Here is a 19780-nt window from a genome sequence, read left to right on the forward strand (position 1 = left end):
ATCTACACGGTCAAAGTACTCTACAGAACGAAGCACTAAAGCGATGTAATTACCAATCAAACGAAGTTACCTAGTAATTACATGCTGAGAGATTCGTGTAAAGTGATTACTCCGTCTCTAAAAATCCCTTTTGCCGTTAGAACTTGCTTTTCTTTATTTTCCCGCTACAACTTTAAACTGTAATGGTCAGAAGTCGCTCAAGTACACACACGGCCGTATGGCCTGTGCTACGTAGCAGCAGCCAAGACCAGGGACGGATTTAACTTCTTTAAACGTGTGCTGCAGAGAGTGAAATATAGAGAACGAAAGTTCTCAGCATATAATAACGATTGAACTTTACACAGGTAAGTTCCAAACACAAAACAAAAAATTATTTGAAATGAAATGAAAAATATTGATTGTTGCATCATTAAGCACTCCCAAATGTTAAGAGTGACATTGACAGGTCAATTATGAATGACATCTGACTTGCGTCTGCAATCAGTAATGACACAAACACAAAAATAAGAAAAAGGGTAATTTTTGTGAATCTTCATTTTTTTCTGACTGTGTGATATTTTCAATTTTTCAATTATTTATTGGCGATATGAAGTACATTCCAAACTTGTAGTTGGTAAGTATTTTAAATTTGGCAAATTTATTATTACAAAAATCCACTATATTTGGTCTACACCAGTAACCATATTAATTGTATCCCTACCTGATTTCTAAGCTCAATCTTATCCGAAAAATTCATTAAAAATTAAACCTGCAGCACGAGAATCCTGTGAAGGCTACGAAACAATTCACCACTATGGCTGAAGAATTATCAAATGGAGATATTTGTAGAGTGTGCCGCTCTGAAGGAGGCACAGATCGCCCCCTGTTTCACCCTTGTATTTGCACTGGAAGCATTAAATGGATACATCAAGAGTGTCTTGTACAGTGGATGAGGTATAAACTAAGAATTAAGCTAATTTTTCACTATGAATTTTTCTTTATTGTATGCTCTCTGTGCCTATATGTGTCCCATTTTCTCCATTGCAGATATTCTAGGAAAGAGTATTGTGAACTATGTGGCCACAAATTCTCTTTTACCCCTATTTATTCTCCAGATATGCCCAGACGTCTGCCAGTCAAGGATTTAATATCTGGACTGCTGTCGTCTGTAGCAACAGCTGTTAAATATTGGATGCACTACACTTTAGTTGCAATTGCTTGGCTTGGAATTGTACCTTTAACAGCTTGCAGAATATATAGGGCTCTATTTGCAGGTATTCATGTGCATTAATTAGTTTTTTTTTTTTGCTAACATAATATTTTACCCATCCAGGAACCATAGATGCAATACTGACTCTGCCATTTGAAATGTTATCAAATGAAAACTTGGCTGCTGATATCTTTCAGGGGTGTTTTGTTGTTTGTTGTACTTTGTTTGCTTTTGCTGGCCTGGTGTGGTTAAGAGAGCAAATTTTACATGGAGGAGGTCCAGACTGGTTGTTGAGAGAGGAAATTGGTGCAGGGCTAGATAATCCACCAAGGATGCTTAATAATCAGAATATTATATTGGAAGAACTGCAAGACATTGAAGAAGATAATGGGGTTCCTAATAATGAAGAAGGTTAGTTAAAATTACTTTGTTTGCTTTATTTATTAATGAAGATTGTGAAATATTTATAAGCTTTTTATTATAAGCTCTGAGGACAGACTGGATTTATTAGAGTTATAATATACAAATTGACTATGTCTGTACCAAAACCTGTTAACCCATCAATGTTTCCAACAGATGAATCTTTGAAAAATGATGATGATCAAATGATGATTTGTTTTATTTATTTATTTGTTTATAAACAGGCAAAGCCCAATTACAATTCTGTTAATTTTTTAAATTTACAACAGTAATACATAATAACATACCTAATATACAGAAATACAGAAAATCATTAAGTAATAATAATTAATAATATTTAACCTATACTAAAAAATAAATAATACTATACTGCTATAATAAATATTAATACTAACACTTGACCTAGGAATTTGTTATAAGTTTTATAACAAATCCGTCCCAATAATATTTATAAAGTATTATCTATCATTCATAAGATATGGACCTTTTCAGGAAATCAATTGCCGTTCTTGGTTGTAAAACAATATGTTTACTTATTGTTCTCTTTCAAATAAAAACAAACAATAACAAAAGTACAAAAACAACCAATAACTATTACAAATTAGTCGTAATTTTTGCTTCAATTTAATAAGGGTTGGAAAAGGTGGTTGTGTGGTTTATTTTATGTTAAAAATGTATAACTTTTTAGATAGTCAGGTTTGAAATTATTGTAATTTATTGAGAGATTTCAGTATTACTGATATAGTAAGTACCTCTTCTAGTTTTAATTAATTTATAGTTTTTGGAAGATCTTTTTATGGCTACTATATCATCTTATGGTAATGTTATTTACATGGGACATTAATATTAATTTGTTGAGTACAACTGCACAGAAAACTAAATTTCTTACACTTTTTAATATTTTTGATCATATAATCAATCAACCAAATAGAATAAATATATTAAGTAAAACAAACTTCAACATTCATTGATGTTATATATCTCACCCTGTACTTATGCTAAATTCAATTACTGATCATAATCTTGTTTTTGCTATTTTGAATTTTTCTAAAAAAGTGATTCTCACATACATTAAATATAGATATTATTCTGGCATAAATATTCACTTATATAAATATAAATATTAACTCTTATTCTAAGAAAATGCATCATTTATTTTTTGGGACAATGTTGACAAGACAATAAAACTCTTCCAATTTTTAATTATTATAAACAATTGTGAAATTATAATAGTGTATTTATCAGAGAAAAAGATATTTTTTTAATTCAATTTCAGAGAATAACAATAACCAGATGTTTTGCAAAAATAACAGGGAACTTCAATTGTGCAATAATAAGTCTTTTGATCTATCCAACAAATTAAAAAATCGCAAATTTAATAAATGCCTATTTTTTGAATGCAATAATAAACTGACAAATATTTCATTTAATTTAAGGATAGCTGATGAACAGCAACTTAAGAAGATAATTGTAGGCATTAACTCTAACATAGTGGTTGCAGATGGACGTTCTATCTAAGCTACTTAAAAATTTCTGCCTTACTGCATCCACTTACACATATAATTAACTCCTGGATATTAGACAATAGTTACTCAAAATTATGGAAGAAAGCTACTATTAAACCTATTTGCAAAATTAAAAATTAAAAGATTTTAAAGGCTTAAGCTAATACGTTATTGTCAGGCTGTCTAAAATTTAAAAAAAATACATTTTCCACTAAGTAAAAGAATTTGTAGATACCAATAAGATAATTCCATCATCTCAGTTAGGCTTAAGGAAAAACTACAGCACTATACCAAGTCTGGTAAATATGGTCAATGATATCAGAAGCAATGAAAAAAAGAAATTGACTACCTGCATCGCTGTGCTAGATTTCAGCAAGGCATTGATACCATTGACTTATACTATGATTTTGACTAAATTCAATTATATTGGTTTCTCAGCTCACTCTTTTGAAGCTTACTTAAATAATAAATCTCTTTCTATATTAATCAGTGGTAATGGTACATATGGCCAGCAGTTTGATTTTATGACTTGAAAAATAGGTGTCCACAAGACTCAATAATGAGGCTATTGTTATTTTCAGTTTATGTTCCTGATGTGATTAAATAGATTCAAAACTCAAAAAAACGCAATGTGCTGATGACTCACAAATATATATCCCGTTTTCATAATTGGGTCTTCAAGATATTGACACTAAGTTAAATTATGCTATTTGGAGCATTGTGTCATTTTGTAAAGGTCCCAATTTATAATTAAATCCGACCAACAGCTTGGTATCTTCTTTGGAAAGGATAGTTTGAATGCAAATATTAAAAATAATATCATTAATAAAATATCTAACAACATAATTCTTTTTGTCAGGCAAGCTAAAATTTTAGGTATATTATTTGATTCTTAACTTGCATTTGAGAATCATAACATAATAAAACTAACTACTACCTGGGTAACTCTACGGCTATAGAGTTTATTCTGATAGTTTAATTTGATATTTCTAGAAAAATTCAACAAATACAGAACAGTTGTATGAGATTTTCGTATAATAACCCTTTCAGGATACATATAACCCCATTTTTAAAACATCATCAGATATTAAATATGAGTAATCATAGGAGATCTCCCATGTAAAATTTTATTTAAAAAATTCTAAAATCAGGACAATCCCTGTATCTGAGGACTCAATTTTCTAGATCTAATCACAAGCCTAACACAAGAAATATTGAAATGAGCATTTTAGTACCTCAACACTGATCAAATTAGATGCATTAACCATAATGTAATTTGCCAAATTTTGTAAAAAACTTATTCTATCTACTTTCTAAAAACCTATCATAAATTAAAAAAGTTTTATGTTAGAGTTTTTGATATTTTGAACTGATATGTTTGAATTAGTTAGTCTCTATATTTTATTATTTATACAGGAATTAATTTGTAATGTGTTCATGCTGATTTGATAAATTGATAATACTTATTTTTTAAAAGCATTGATTTTGCGGTTCTTTCCTCCACGGCTTTCCTTCCTTGCCATTGCCTTGCCATGATTTTTATTTTTTAGGATTATTCCACATTGATGTTTATGTTACACATTTGGTTTTTAAAATCACAGGGTAATACCTTTTGCCTCAAAGTATGATGAAGGGAAAAATATATAATACATTTTATGTTCAGTAATTTTACATAATTATTTTAATTGTTTGGTAATAAATGATTTTGATTTGATTTTAAATTATTTCAGCTGAACAAAATCAAGAAAACCAAGAGCAGCCAGAACAAGAAGGTAACCTGGGAGAAGACAATAATTGGATCCCCATGGAATGGGACAGAGCAGTGGAGGAAATAACTTGGGAAAGGCTGCTTGGCTTGGATGGTTCTTTAATGTTTCTAGAGCATGTCTTCTGGGTCATTAGCCTAAATACCCTTTTTATTATAATTTTCGCTTACGCGCCTTACCACATGGGCGTCCTCACCTTAAACCTATTCAACTTGCAAGAATACGCTTCCGAAAGCCATTTCGAAGGGCTATTAACCACATTGGTAGGCTACAATACTGTTGGCCTTTTATTTTTAATTTTACACCGAACCTCCGGGTTTCTCGGGTTGTTTACCGCCAAAAGAATTTTGGGTCTGTGTTATGTGGTGGTAAAAGTGTCCATGCTGGCAGTAATTGAGATCGGAATTATTCCACTAGTGTGTGGATGGTGGTTGGACATTTGCTCTCTAAATATGTTCGAAGCGACTCTAAAAGATCGTGAACAAAGCTTCAGGGCGGCCCCGGGAACTTCCATATTTTTACATTGGCTTGTTGGACTTGTATATGTTTACTACTTTGCCTCATTCATTCTTTTATTAAGGGAAATTGTGCGTCCTGGTGTTTTATGGTTCATGAGAAACTTTAACGATCCAGACTTTAGTCCCATACAAGAAATGATCCATCTTCCTATATTGGAACACATCAGAAAACTAATTGTTTCAGCAGTGATTTTTGGCAGTGCAGTACTGCTAATGTTATGGCTTCCCATACGAATAATAAAAATGCTGTTGCCCACATTCTTACCTTATACTGTTTCCTTAAACAATGAAAGCCAAGTGAACGAACTCAGTTTGGAGCTGCTGTTGCTCCAAGTGATCTTGCCGGCCCTTTTGGAACAATCCCATACCAGGGTGTGGCTAAAGGCTTTTGTCAGATGGTGGTGCAAAATAATCGCTTGGGTGTTGAATTTGCATTCGTATTTATTGGGGGATCAGAACGAGGAAGTTAATGAGAATGACAATAATGCGGAGAGGCAGGAAGACGCTTTAGGACAAGATGGAGGCAATTTGGCGGCGGTGCATCAGGCATTGTTTATGATGGAGACTCCTACTGGTAAGTTTTACTTAAATTCTTATCTAAGGATTACCTTTTGACTCACAATGTATCATTAGGGATATATTCTGCCGTGCTTAGCGAGAACGCCGCATTTATAGTAAATAAAGTTTGGAGAAAAATGATTTTTTTTTCGTCTTTTCTTAAGCCGCAAAAAGTTTTTCCCTTTCCCAAATCTAAGGGGAAATTGCTTAGTCATTATGGAAAAAGCGCTGTATATATCGAAATCCTTTATATCTTTATAAATAAAAAGTTCCCGTCTGATCAATTTATAGAAGAATACAATGCTCCGTATACCGTCATACAACTCCACGCCTTTACTGTTTACCTAACTTACATAAAATTGACATTCCAATAAGACTAGTGGTTAGTTTTACCAACATGCCCATTTCCTTTTTATCCAACTTTATCCTTCCGTTTATAACTAATATCTAAATAGCTTTTTGCCCTAAATTTGGTATTAAAAATTTTACTGATCTGGTAAGTAAACAAACAAACTTGCAATTTCCTAATAGTTATCTGTTGGTTTCTTTTGATGTAACTAATCTTTTTTACGACAGTACCTAAATCTGAAAGTGTAAATATTATTAAAAACATCTTAAAGGACAAAATTAATAGCAATAATCTTATTTCCTTAATAACATTACTTAGCCATTGCCTTCCTCTAGATTTTTTCCTATTCAATAGTAAGTTTTGCCAACAGCCAGATGGCTTGGATTTAGAATCAAATTTTATAATAACTGACAAGAACAAATATATTTGAATTGGTGTAGATACGTTGACGATTGCCTTTGCTTCTTTGTTGTGTAAGAATTTTCAATATATTGGAAACCTCCTTAAACAGACCACATAATTTGAAATCATTCCCACCTCCATCAACACAAAATGGCTGCTTTTAACTGTAACATTCATCGTGTTCTAAACATTCCTCCCCATCTCTTAAATTTCAAAACGAAATAAATATTCTTAAACAAATTGCTTACAACAACAACTATGATTCTAACCTAATTAATACTTTAATCAACCCAACTAGCATTTTTGACAACAGCTACGTAATCGCGACTATAAAGAATACTTTAAAGTTGTGGTTACTAGTCGCGGGAACCGTTTAGGTACCGTTCGGTTACCACTTTTTTACCAAAATTGGGAATGATTTTGCTGTATCAAATGCGTAATTCTATCGTCCCGGGAACTTCTTTTTAACGTCCCATAGTGGTTTTCGGGATGTCATAAAGTAGTAATTGTGCAGTGCTAGTTACTAAGAAGTTACTGAGACAATATTATGCAAACATTTTGATTCTCTTTCTTTGTCAACACAAATAATTTTATATGTCCGTCTTTATTCTAAGTGATGACGTTGTATCGGGGTTAATCTACTTCATATTGTATTTAATATAGCGGATATTATCGCTTACCGGAGTGGAAAAATGTAAACGAAGCCAATTTTTACTGTTAAACATAGCCAATATAGGACGAAAATAAAGAACGCCTCATTAAAATAATGACTTTTAACAAAAAAATATACCAAGTCTAAATCTTTAAATTTATTTTTTTAAAGAAGGTAGATAATTTTTTTCACTCCTCTTTACTCCTATGAATATAAGAAGTCTATAATTTAATAACAATTGCATAAAATGTAAAAGTATTCCGATTTTAGAAAATTCATAAAATCGTGCAATACCTTTTCACAAAATGGAGTCAAATAATAAAAAAAATAGGGCGAATTGTTGTTAGAGTTACCAAAAAGTTTCTCTTGTTACTTCAAAGTAAAAATGACTTAGGAATAAGTAAATTATTTCAAAAAAATGCTACTATAAAGTATATTTTAGTACATAGTAGAAATAATTACTTAAAGGTAATTTGCTTTAATAGCCAAGGTGGTAAATATTATTTTAAAGAAGAAATAAGGGTAACTATTTCGGTCTTGTTACTGATAATATTACTTCAAAGTGTATTACTGCGTGGTAATATTTTGATGTTCCTATGTAGTCGCAAGAACTTGAAATTTAACTTTGTAATCGCGCTTACTTAAAAGTTCCCATTTAATCGTCCCACCGACCAATATTTTCTACTTTATAGTAACGACGTTGCAAAGGTAATTAGGTCAGGTCGCTAAGCGGTATTAGCTACCATCAGAGTTACCGCAAAGTAATAATTACTATATAGTCAAGTATTAAGTTAATATTACGTGTTTCTTACTACTATTTTTTACTTGGCAGTTATTTACACTTATAAGATATTTCTTTGGTACCAGTTACCGATTTATTACTTCAATAAAATAATATAGTCAAACAATGTTGTAGCCGTAACTAAAATTGCTAGTTGGGAATAAAATTAAACTAGCTAAATTGAAAAAACAAATTTTTTACTAATGTTAAAAATGACAATAAATTCATTTATTTACCGCCGTCAGAATTAAAAATTTCCTATAAAACCAAAAACAACTTAGGGTCTATTTTGGTTAATACTAAGGATAAAGTTAATATATAATCAAGAAGTGGTATTTACAGGCTACAGTGTGATTCTATTGTGGGACGTACTTGTAGACACTTAAAAACACGCATAGCTGAGCACTTAAGTAAACCCTCTTCTGCATTTGATGAACAGATAAGATCCAGTATCCATAATTTTAGCCCAAAGTCTAATTCTGAAATCCTTTAAAAGATTGCTTCCAAAAATTACAACTGACTGGATTTTCTTGAAAATATCTATATTACTAAGAAGCTCGACATTAACCCCTTATGTTTAAATATACAAGTAAACCTCAATAGCCCTTACGTTCTGTAACATAGGAGACTGGACAATTAACAATTCCATAATTAACATCTTTTCTGACCTATGCTATTTTAAGTTTGCCTTTACACCTTTAAATAAATTACAACCTATTTTCAGGCTTTTTACCCACACACAAATTCACTGTTGAAGTCTACTTTGTTCCACGATTTTGTTTTATGATCTAAATTTTGTGACAATTTTTTGGTCAATGTTTCTACATCGATTTATGGCCACTATATTTTCGACAGGTTTGACACTAGTTGACAGTAGGATGACTGTAACCTATTTTAACGTTGTATTTTCCGCCTTTTAACCCAATTTAAACATAAACATGGAAGGGTCTTCCCTGTTTTAAATATTGTACATCCTTCTTTATTTAATGGTGTGTTTATTGTTAATTGTTGATAATCCGCTTAAATACATATCAAAAAAGAAATCAATCGTTCTAATAAATATTTGAAGCAAAAAGAAATTATAACTTATTTGACACAAAAACTCTCATAATTTAAATACAAGATGCCGAATTTCTGAGTGTTGAAAAAAAACCGATTTCATGAAGATTCAAAGATTATTGATTATATTAATACGAAATGTTAATTCACAAATAATTATTTATTTATTTATTTATTTATTTATTTAGCAGTTTATTTCCAACAGGCAAAGCCCAGTTACAGGAAAATCTACAATTAATGTTTTGAAAGTGTAAACGAGTATTAAATTACTATAAATTAAATAACAAAAAGAAAGAAAAATAAGGAAAACTTAAATTATTATAGTAACATCATGTATATATCAAAATTAAAGGAGATGTAAATTAACATTAGAATGAACAAAGAAAGGGATTCATGGGACAAGGGAAGAAAGGAAGAGAAAAGGAATTATGGTAACTGTTGGTTTGTCAGAGACAAAACTAGATCCTTTATGGAGCATACAAATATGTCACAGGTTGATGATACTGAATTAAAAATTCTGCACATTTGATATACGGGATCCTCAAACCTAATGTTAGTTCTGGCGCGATCTAAAGCAAAAGTGATATTTGCTCTGGAAGCAAATCGTGGTACATGAAATAGAATATCGTTCAAGAGAGGAGGAGAATTTATTTGATTATTGACCAACTTCCATAAGAATGTTACAAAATGAATTGTTCTCATGGCCAGAGATTGCAGATTAAATCTACCTAACATCAGATCATGATCATGTCCCCTAACAGGATATATTCCATCCTCACGAAACATAAGAAACTTTAAAACCCTTCTCTGAACACTCGATGTAGCCAACATGGCATTCATAGAAAGGACACCACACCAAGGAACGGTATTCCAGTCTTGATCTAACAAAGGAAAAGTACAATAGTTTTATTGAGTTTGAGTTGTTAAAGAGTCGGCTATTTCGAATGACAAAACCCAGAAGTTTCAACGAGGAGGTCACTGTCTGTTCAATATGTGGCACAAATGTGAGCCTATCGTCGAATACAACCCCTAGATCTTTAATAGAAGTACTTCTACAGAGGATTTGATTGTCTATATTGTAATTAAACAAAACAGGATCCTTGGTTCGGTGAAAGGAGATCACACAGCATTTCGAGATGACATAACTGATTTCGACTGCACCACCCCCTAATTAGGTCCAAGTTACTCTGTAAGAACAAGCAGTCCAAGATACTATATTTAAATATTTAATGTTCATTTCACTCACGAAATGTTTTCCGGTGAAAAACAGCTGATGTTCCTCGCTCGTTTCCCGAGACCGAACGAGAACATAGGACTTTCTTTTCTTATCACAAAGCGTGACGCTCGAGCATTTTACAAGGAAAAACGGACCTAAGTCTATGCACGTTTGCACTTGATGTATTTGAGGCGACTTACGAAACTGAGTTGTAAATGATGACGGAGCACACGTGATACGTCACTATTTATAACTTTTTCTATACTTGGGTCTTTTTTCCTTTGAAAAATTCGAGTAATAGTCACAAAACATGCAATTAAAAGAAAAACGGTAATTTTTTTAGATTTTTGTTTTCGCAGATAGATGTGGAATATACTTGGCTATTGATTGATATAAAAAACTCATCTTCGTCAAAAAAGTGATTGAACTACTTGTTTGACTTGTAAGGCAGAATACTACGCGGATCAATTGATTAATAAAACCCGAAAAGCCACTTTATGAAAAAAATAAAAACCCCAATTTTCGTTTTCAGGTTACCAACCGTACCAACGCCCCACCTTCTTCCTGGTACGTCTCTTCTTGCTCCTAGTAACCGTCTGCTGGTCCCTGGTTCTCTTCTCAGTGGTCGCCCTAACGGTACCAGTATGGCTCGGACGTAGAGTGATGGCCCTGTGGCTCGTGGGTGCTCCGCCCCCGGCTCCCCAAATCTCCACCACCGAAGCCAAAACGGAAGTAAAAGTCCACGAACTATACACGGCCGCATGCGGCCTGTATTTGTGTTGGTTGGCGGCCAGGGCGGTCACTTTGGTACTCGGGTGGTTGCCGCAAGGGCGTGACGCGATGATGGGCAGACTGAGACAGTGGTTTTATTTGGGGTTGAAAACGATCGCGGCCAGCGTGTTATTGTTGGGGGTAATCCCGCTTTTGTTCGGGTTATTATTGGAATTGGTGGTGATTATCCCTTTGAGGGTGCCAATCCATCAAACCCCGATATTGTTTATATGGCAAGATTGGGCTCTGGGAGTGCTTTATACGAAGATTGCTTGTGCGATCACCATGATGGGACCAGATTGGGTTTTAAGAGCGGCAATTGAACGAGTTTATCGCGATGGCATAAGGGATATGAATCTCTCTTTGATTTTTAAGGAACTCGCCCTGCCTGTTATAGTTTGTTTCGGGTTCGCTTTGGCTGTCCCGTATGTACTCGCTTATTCCGTGATTCCGCTGTTCGTTTCCAATTTGCAACTAAGGAATTTAATAGCCAGAAGGCTCTATCCGTTTTTATTGCTCGTAGCAACAGTGAATATCATAATCGTATTGCAAATTAGACAATTTAAGAAGTTGTACGAGCATATTAAGAACGATAAATATTTAGTAGGCCAACGGTTGGTCAATTACGACCATCGGAAGGCTCGCTCTCAAACGCCCGCAACGTAACTTTAAGATGAATTGAAACAAAAAAATAATTTATTTATATTAATATATTATAAAAAGGAATTTCTTCCACCTGAAGTGTCAACTGAATGATTTTTACAAAATTGAATCAAACCTCCCTAAAAACCCTCCTATATGATATTAAAGATTACGTTCTTTAAGATCATTTTGCTCCATGTGAACAACTATGAAATAAGGTAAGATCAGAACCTTATTCATCTTGCAAACAAATTAATTTAAGGACTCTAATAAGGGATAATTTAATAGTAAATATATATATTTTAACATAATATCAACATTAATTTTGCTGTATTGTTAGAGACTAAACCTATCAACTCCTTATTTATAAATATATATATATACTAAATGATTTTATTTTTAAAATCTGCTATAACTCATTTCCCTAAAACTTGTGTTAAATTAGCAATTGTTTGTTTTAAGTGACATTGTGATAAATCGCCAATTTAATAAAAACTGTATATAGCAAAAATTTCGTTTAATTCATGGAATTACTTTAAAACTGTTTTAGAAGAATGATTATTCCTCTAAATAAGTTTTTGAGAAGCACTCAATTTACATTTTGAGACTTTTTAGGTATGCCTGGTAAATTTAATTTTAAGAACGATCAAAAAGCTCTCGTACTATAAAAATTATTTCTGTATCTTCCATAAAAAGAATTTATTTCTGACCTCTAATCAGCACATGTTGCACCATATCAGAAAAAGAATTCAGTAAACTGACTATAATATACTCTTGATTATACCTATAATATTAAAGTGACTTAATAAGTTCAAGTTGCCTTTAATCTCATTAGAACAACTTGAATGTTCTGATGATTAAATTTTTTAATGATTTATATTTTTTAGACTCACAATTGCCTCTTTAACATTTTTTTTATTTTGTAGCTAAATTTTTAATAGTTTTAGGAAATTTACCGAGCGATCCTTGACCAACAAAAATCCATTAATCTAATTTTTCCAATATTTGAGGTTAGAAACGAGATTTTAAAAAACACTGGTTTCTTTGTATGTTATTTAGCTACCTTTTCATGAAGAAAAATTAACCAAATAAAATCTTTGGATTTTGGATCATGATGTCAAAACTAGGCTTCTAGCGGCGAAGAATTCGACTAAATTAACTATATTTTGGTCAATTATTATATCCCAAGGAATGCTTTTCAACAATACAAATTTGTTAAAACGGTAAAACCGTTAAGAAGCTAAAGCAGATTATTGCAAAAATAATTGAAGGCCCTTAACCTCTTTATTTTTTAAATAATTGATATTTTTTCTACAAAAATGATAGCTAATAATAATAAATGTATTCATTAGGACAAAATATGCATTTTCACAAAAGTATTAAATTAATATTTAGCTTGTACCTCTTACTTTCTAACCTAACTAAAATTTTATAATACTTACTAAATTCCAGAATACAACAAATCATTCCAATAGAAAAATATATAGGTATACTGATTTTTATTTTCAATTACATCCCCTCAAAATTGGACAACAGTACATATGACATTCTAAATTTTTATAATTAATGTAAAATAATTAAGAAAGAAAAAAAAACTAAAGTAAAAATTAAGAAGTAAAACAAATATGTGAAAAGTGACGTAAGAGTAAGGTGTATATCAGCTAAGATCATTTGAAATCATAAGATAGTAAAATTTTATATAACAGTCGCTATAAGCAAAGAAGTCAGGATCACCTACCAACTTTAGCTAGTCGCCTATTTGTTCACGGATTAAAAGTTTTTTAAAGTTTCTGTTAAAAGTAGCTAAGGAAAAACCAAGTAACGTTTGCGGTAATAAATTTATAGCTTTGGCAGCAGTATGTGAAAAAGATCTTTTAAAGATTTCTTTACGATGCCTCGCATAATACGATTATTTATTTGTTATACGATGAATCGCATAACAAAATTGTTATGTCCTTTTGCAGAAGATGACGACTCGAGTATAAAAAAAAACGAAGCGTTGAATAGGCATTTTTTAACTTTTGAGTAATGTGATCCCGGAACCGCAAATCGCTGTCAATATCCAAACCTAAACTTTTCGCATGAGTCACACAAGGAATAACAACATTGTCGATTTGGAGATTTAAGCGTTCTTAGACGGCTTTTCTGAGATATTATTACCAAGCAAGATGAATTTCGATTTTAAAGGGTTAATTTTTAGTTAATGTTTGGCGGAATTTAATGCAATACTCTTTAGGTCAAGATTTATGCGTTCATTAGCAACATCTGTCAGGCCAAAAAATGTTAAATTCAAATCCGGTGGCGGGAAATAAATATTTTAATTTTAATATATGGGGCGTTTACCACTTTTTATTATAAAACAATATTAATCAAATAAATCAAATACTAATCTTAGTGATAATAACTTACATTATATATTTAAAAACCATGATACTTTAATTACTTGTTGATTATGTTGATAAATATGTTGATTTATGTAGTCAAGTGTAAGATGACATAACATACGTACCTGGAAAAAATAAATGTGTTGAGCAACCAATTTCCTAATTATGTTATTTTATTTAGTATTTAGATATTTTGATTATTAAAAGATTTAAACATTTGTAACTAGTTAAATTATTATTTAACAGCTATTTATTATATTTGGAATATTATTACGCATTGTGTCTGTCACCCACTAGCGCAATATAAATGTGCTATTAACTGCTTAAACTGATAGTAAAATAGGATATTTGGAAAGGTATAGTTTCATACTATAAATAGTACAGGAAAACGTAGTTTGCAACATACAAATCTGTACTCTGGCTCAAACACTCCACAATACAGTGCTTAGTGGCTCTAACACTCCACAATAGCAATAAATAAAATAATTGCTCTGCAGTGGCTTAAACACTTCACAATACAGAAAGATTGCTCTGTGGCTCAATCACTCCACAATAAGCAACTTGTTGGTAAATAAATCTACGTTATATAACCATTTTACGTAAAAGGAAAAAGATAATATGCAGCTCTAGCACTCTGCTTTTATTAAATAAATTATCTGTAAATATTTTATGTAGATTAAACAGGTATTAAATGTTTTATGTCAAATATTATTATTATCTTGTAAAATACATATATTTAAAATAAAATGTTGAAATGTAAATAGCAACAACAATAAAAATAGGAAATAAAAAATAATGAAAATTGGATAGGGTAAACTGTCCAACAGTGAACCATTTTTATTTTTTACTCATTTTTTAAAGAGAATAGAGAAGGTAAAAATTTGCAAACTTCAGTTTATATTAGTTATTATAATGATGTATTAAATACAGGCACCATTTAACAAAAAATAATATAGAGTTAATCTTTATAATTTTTTTTTTAAAACCTGTTTTGTGGTTTACTGTGTACCACCTTGTGGGTACAATGAAGCATCTACACTGTTCACAGTGAACCAAAAACAAAAAAAAACGAATGAAGTATGATTATGTATTTTTCAATAATTACAACCAGTTTTAAAGTTTTAAATTCTAAAAATAAGTTAACAAAAATAAGAACTTCTTTTAAAAAACTAAGAACAAAAAACAAAACAAAAAAAACTTAACTTTTACAAAAAAATAGGAATTTTAACGAACATCTAATAAACCTAAATTAACATTAAATTTAAAATAGGAATTTTGCCTTGAGGTACTTCCATTAATATGAGGCTTTGGTAAAATAGTTTTTATGTCCGCTAGATCTATATCTGCCATATCTGTAACAAGAGGCATGTAAAACATATTGCCTATAACTTTTCTACGCAAGAACGTTACAGAAAAACTATTTTTATTTTCTTTTAAAATTTTCCCCACATAATAAATAATATTTTTCTTTAATTGAAATTCTACAAGCACAAAGTCATCAGGAAGTGGGGCTCTCTCAAGAGCAAACTTAATACCTGGCAACGCTTCATCTTCTGATGACTCATTATCACTGTCTAAAACCAACGATGTGTCTGAGCTTGACGATGAACTTTCCATTAGGACTCTCTTTGTCTTCTTCGGAACTATTCGTCTTTTACCTTGTTGCTCCATTTCCAAGAGGTCCTTTTCAGGAGTGTCAGTTGCAATTAGATTCCTTCCCGCTTTGCGTGTTTTTCTTGTATTTTTTCTGGCGGCTTCACAGAGTGGTGGTTGAAATTCTTTGGGAGATATAAAAATATTTTCGTTGTTTTGTTGATACGAAGTGGATGGAATAGGAGACTCGATATTTAGGTTTTTCTCGATACCATCTGGTTGATTGGATATAGTAGCTTTTTCTTTTGACATGTCACGTTGTGAAGAGTTTGTGTTTTCTTCAATATCATCTCTGTCATCTGGGTTTCCATTTTCCACCTCTTGGTCCAAAATATATAGGTTTCGATCCCCAGGGTCAGGTCTATCGGTGACGAAGCTAGGCATAAAGTCAACTTCTGAAAAAATGTTACGATCAAACGGGAATATGCCTGTTTTCCGAAATACATTTGTAATTGTAGATGGTGTCATAGCTTTCTGATAAGCTATTCCAATAAAAGATGCTAATTCATAAATAGTAACGGGAATCCCAGGATTTCTCAGCATCCAAGAATCAATAGAGGCATTATAATATTCTTTAAACGGCTTCATTATACCAACATCTAATGGTTGGGTTTTCTGCGTTGTATGGGGTGGAAGGGTTAAAATATTAACACCGTTTTCCTTTGCAATATCAATAGCTCTGATTGTCAGGTGCGATTCGTGGTTGTCCATAATCAATATGGATGGATTCTCTTTTGAAGATGAGCTATGCTTGACAAAATGAAGCATCACCTCGCTAAAGAGATCTGAATTCATCCAGCCACTGGACGTTGCCAAGCCCAAAGAGCCTGGTGGAGCTCCATTAAGCATATGCGGTTTAAAATGCACTCTGGGAAATATTAAAGCTGGCGATAGACTTTGCCCACTTGCACTTACGATACAACATGTAGTAACTAATGTTCCCTTTTCTCCACTGGTTACTTTGGACAAGCATCTTATACCCTTGGGTGCCAAGACTCTTTGAGGTTTTTGCATGGTAGTAGTGGAAGTTTCGTCCAAATTAAAGATTCGCCTCCCATCGGCAAACCGTGGATCTCTTTGCAAAATATTATAAAGATTATCAAAAAATTTTCCCATATTTGATCGGTTAAAAGAGGTTGCTCTGGCTAGACTACAACGCTCTGGGCATCTTAGCGTCAAGGTTGGATGTCTTTGGCGAAAAGAACGCAGCCATTCTATTCCAGCTAACTCCTGTTTTGACCATGAAGCAGGCATTTTTATACAATTTTTTTTTGCCATTTGGTAAGCAATATTACGACAATCTTCATTTGTTACGCCGTAAAAAGCATAAGCACATTCATATATGTATTCCACTAACGACTTTTCTTGCTCCACTGTAAATACTTTGTTAACCTCATAGTTTGGGAGTAAGTCGAACATCGTCTCCTAACTGTTGCTGCTTCATGAAGTATCTCCGAAGTGTTGGATAGGGAATAGATTTCCTTCTAGAGGCTTCTCGCAGGCTAATTCCCGTATTCTTGAGAGCAAGAGCGTCAGCCATTTGTGCCTCAGTGTGCTTTCCGATTTTACGTTCTCGTTTTTTGCGAGCCATGATGCTAAAAGTCAATTTTTTTATAAATATCATTTTATAGATAATACGGTCCACAGTGAACCGATTCACTGTGTACCGGTTCACTGTATAAATTTGCTACTATCCAATAAAAAAAATTAATAACAAAATAGCAATAATGAAAAACAAAAGAATTATTATTTATAAGTTGGCTAAAAAGAATCAACAATAGATGACACTATCAAACATTTCAAAATATTTGAGCAAACACCCCAAAAACATTGGGTAAATGAACAAACGAAATTTAGTTTGCTTACCTGAAAACACACAATTGCACGTGGCGCGTTTAAAATAATACTGATCGACGCATAGAGTAATTAAAAGTATGTAAAAGTATTTAATATTCATTTCTCTATGAATCGACGAGAATCGACTAGCATAGGTTAGAGATGCTTTAAGCGGTCCCCACCACACACACTAACGACCGTTAGTAAACGTAGTTGCGCCAAATTTGAAAATGGTTCTCTGTGTACTGTGGTTCACTGTTGGACAGTTTACCCTATGCTCCGTGAGAAAACTCACCAGTATAAAAATAATCCAAAATAAGGCACAAGCACTTAAAACAAATAATATTTACGCATGCTACTTTCACTTCAAAAGTCGAATGCGTTTTAAAAAGATCTTTTAAGCAAAGTTTGGATCTCAGGGCTCTTAGACTGGATGTTTATGAGATCGAACCTCAAGTATCGAATTACTCTTGTATGGCTTGTCCATAAATTCTTTCTTAATTTTAATAGTTATTGCGGCGTTAAAGAAATGGGACGAAGTGTTTAGTCTAGTTTAATATTTTTTTCAAAGGAAAAAAAAATTTACATCTTACAGATCTAGTTAATTTGAAAAAAAATAATAATATAATTGAGTGTCATCCGCATAAAAGTGGTAGTTACAAAATTTAAGGTCATTAATAAAGTCGGATGTATAGATCGTACATAGCAGTGATCCTAATATACTTTCCTGCGGCCTTCTGTTAGCGTGTAATGGTTTAGAGAATACTTTTTACTGCTTTATTTTGATTGCAACTTATTTCTTTGCATTTCTTTTTCTTTGCAACTTACTCTATACGTATTGACTCGTGTTTCCCGAACAGGGTATTAGGTAATGCAAGTTTGGCTCAGTGAGACTAACTATACAATAAGTAATGTGGTTCTTGATTTAGTTGATGTGCACAACGCTTTATAATACCAATCGTTGGGTTATTGTTTAACTTAATAGTTTCGCTTAACTAAATAGCTTGTTTACGTAATTTCAAAATTACGTAAACTAAATCTCAAAATTAATTAATGATTTAAAATATTTGATATTCATATATTTTCTCTCATTTATTTACATTAAGATCACACCTTTAATTTTAAAGAGGTAACCTTTGAATTTTTTGTTATCTTTTAAAATAGTTTGTCAAACTATTAATAAACCGTCAAATCAGATAAAAAAAGTATTTAAAGTATTTTCGAATTATGAAGAAGTTTTGATGGTATTACATAGCTGAAGACAAGTAAACGGTAGATATAACTACCAAAACGTTGGTTCAAATAAGGTATTTTTTTAAAAGTAGGTCTTCTTGTTGTTTTTATCGTTTTTTAATTTTAATATTCATCACAAAGTTAGGTAGGATATTGAAAAAAAGAAACGAGCTCAGAGATTAAACTTCAGCTCCTAGGTATATAAAAAATCTATTATACCTCAAGTAAATTATTGTATTTAAAACTTATTGAACTTAAATTAAATCAAGTATATCGAACGGTATCATTTACAGATTTGAGTTCATATTTCTTTTAAATACGTGAATAAGTCTATTTTCTTCATCTTTTTAATTTTTTGAACGTGTGAGATAAAAATTTTTAAATTGATTCTTGCTATAAGTGACGTAGGGGAGGATGGGGCAAGTGAGACACCTTAAGGCTCTGCGGCGTATAACTTACTAAGTTTTAGAAATAAAAAAACTTTCATCGTTTGTAACACAAGCTTAATTGGTTTCAAACTAACATAACCTTAAAAATAAACTAAACATTAACTCTTTGGAAAAATATCAAACTTAAAACAAATATAGGGGTAAGTGAGTCACCCACATGGGGCAAGTGAGTCCGAATGCTAATTAATAAACGACAATCATCACAAACATAATTATTAGTACCTGGCTCATTACCGGAACAATCCTCATGTAACCAGGCACCACATTGCATGCACATTATCCATTCTTCATAACAAGTGTCTTCGTAGGTCTCATGACAGTAAATGCATAATGTGTTTTTCTCTTCGTCCGGCATTGTTTTTATGTTGTGTTGTTTCTCTTCTGCTCTTGACGTGGC

At 32.1% G+C, this 19780-nt stretch overlaps 1 protein-coding gene across 1 annotated transcript; it reads left to right on the forward strand.

Moving 5' to 3' along the window:
• The first annotated feature begins 446 nt into the window (after nucleotides 1–446).
• LOC126739748 (E3 ubiquitin-protein ligase MARCHF6) lies at nucleotides 447–12339 on the forward strand. Its single transcript, XM_050445551.1, has 6 exons — nucleotides 447–613; nucleotides 755–933; nucleotides 1027–1253; nucleotides 1313–1600; nucleotides 4845–5972; nucleotides 10948–12339. The coding sequence occupies exons 2-6, from the start codon at nucleotides 794–796 to the stop codon at nucleotides 11850–11852; spliced, it is 2688 nt and encodes an 895-aa protein (XP_050301508.1). The 5' UTR covers nucleotides 447–613; nucleotides 755–793; the 3' UTR covers nucleotides 11853–12339.
• The last annotated feature ends 7441 nt before the right edge of the window (nucleotides 12340–19780 follow it).

Source organism: Anthonomus grandis, chromosome 1, assembly GCF_022605725.1.
Source record: "Anthonomus grandis grandis chromosome 1, icAntGran1.3, whole genome shotgun sequence".
Taxonomy (NCBI): Eukaryota; Metazoa; Arthropoda; class Insecta; order Coleoptera; family Curculionidae; genus Anthonomus; species Anthonomus grandis.

Coding starts and splice junctions, on each gene's coding strand:
- LOC126739748 (XM_050445551.1), top strand. CDS start 794: ATGGCTGAAGAATTATCAAATGGAGATATTTGTAGAGTGTGCCGCTCT. Junction 934..1,026: donor TGTCTTGTACAGTGGATGAG/GTATAAACTAAG, acceptor TCTCCATTGCAG/ATATTCTAGGAAAGAGTATT. Junction 1,254..1,312: donor ATATAGGGCTCTATTTGCAG/GTATTCATGTGC, acceptor TTACCCATCCAG/GAACCATAGATGCAATACTG.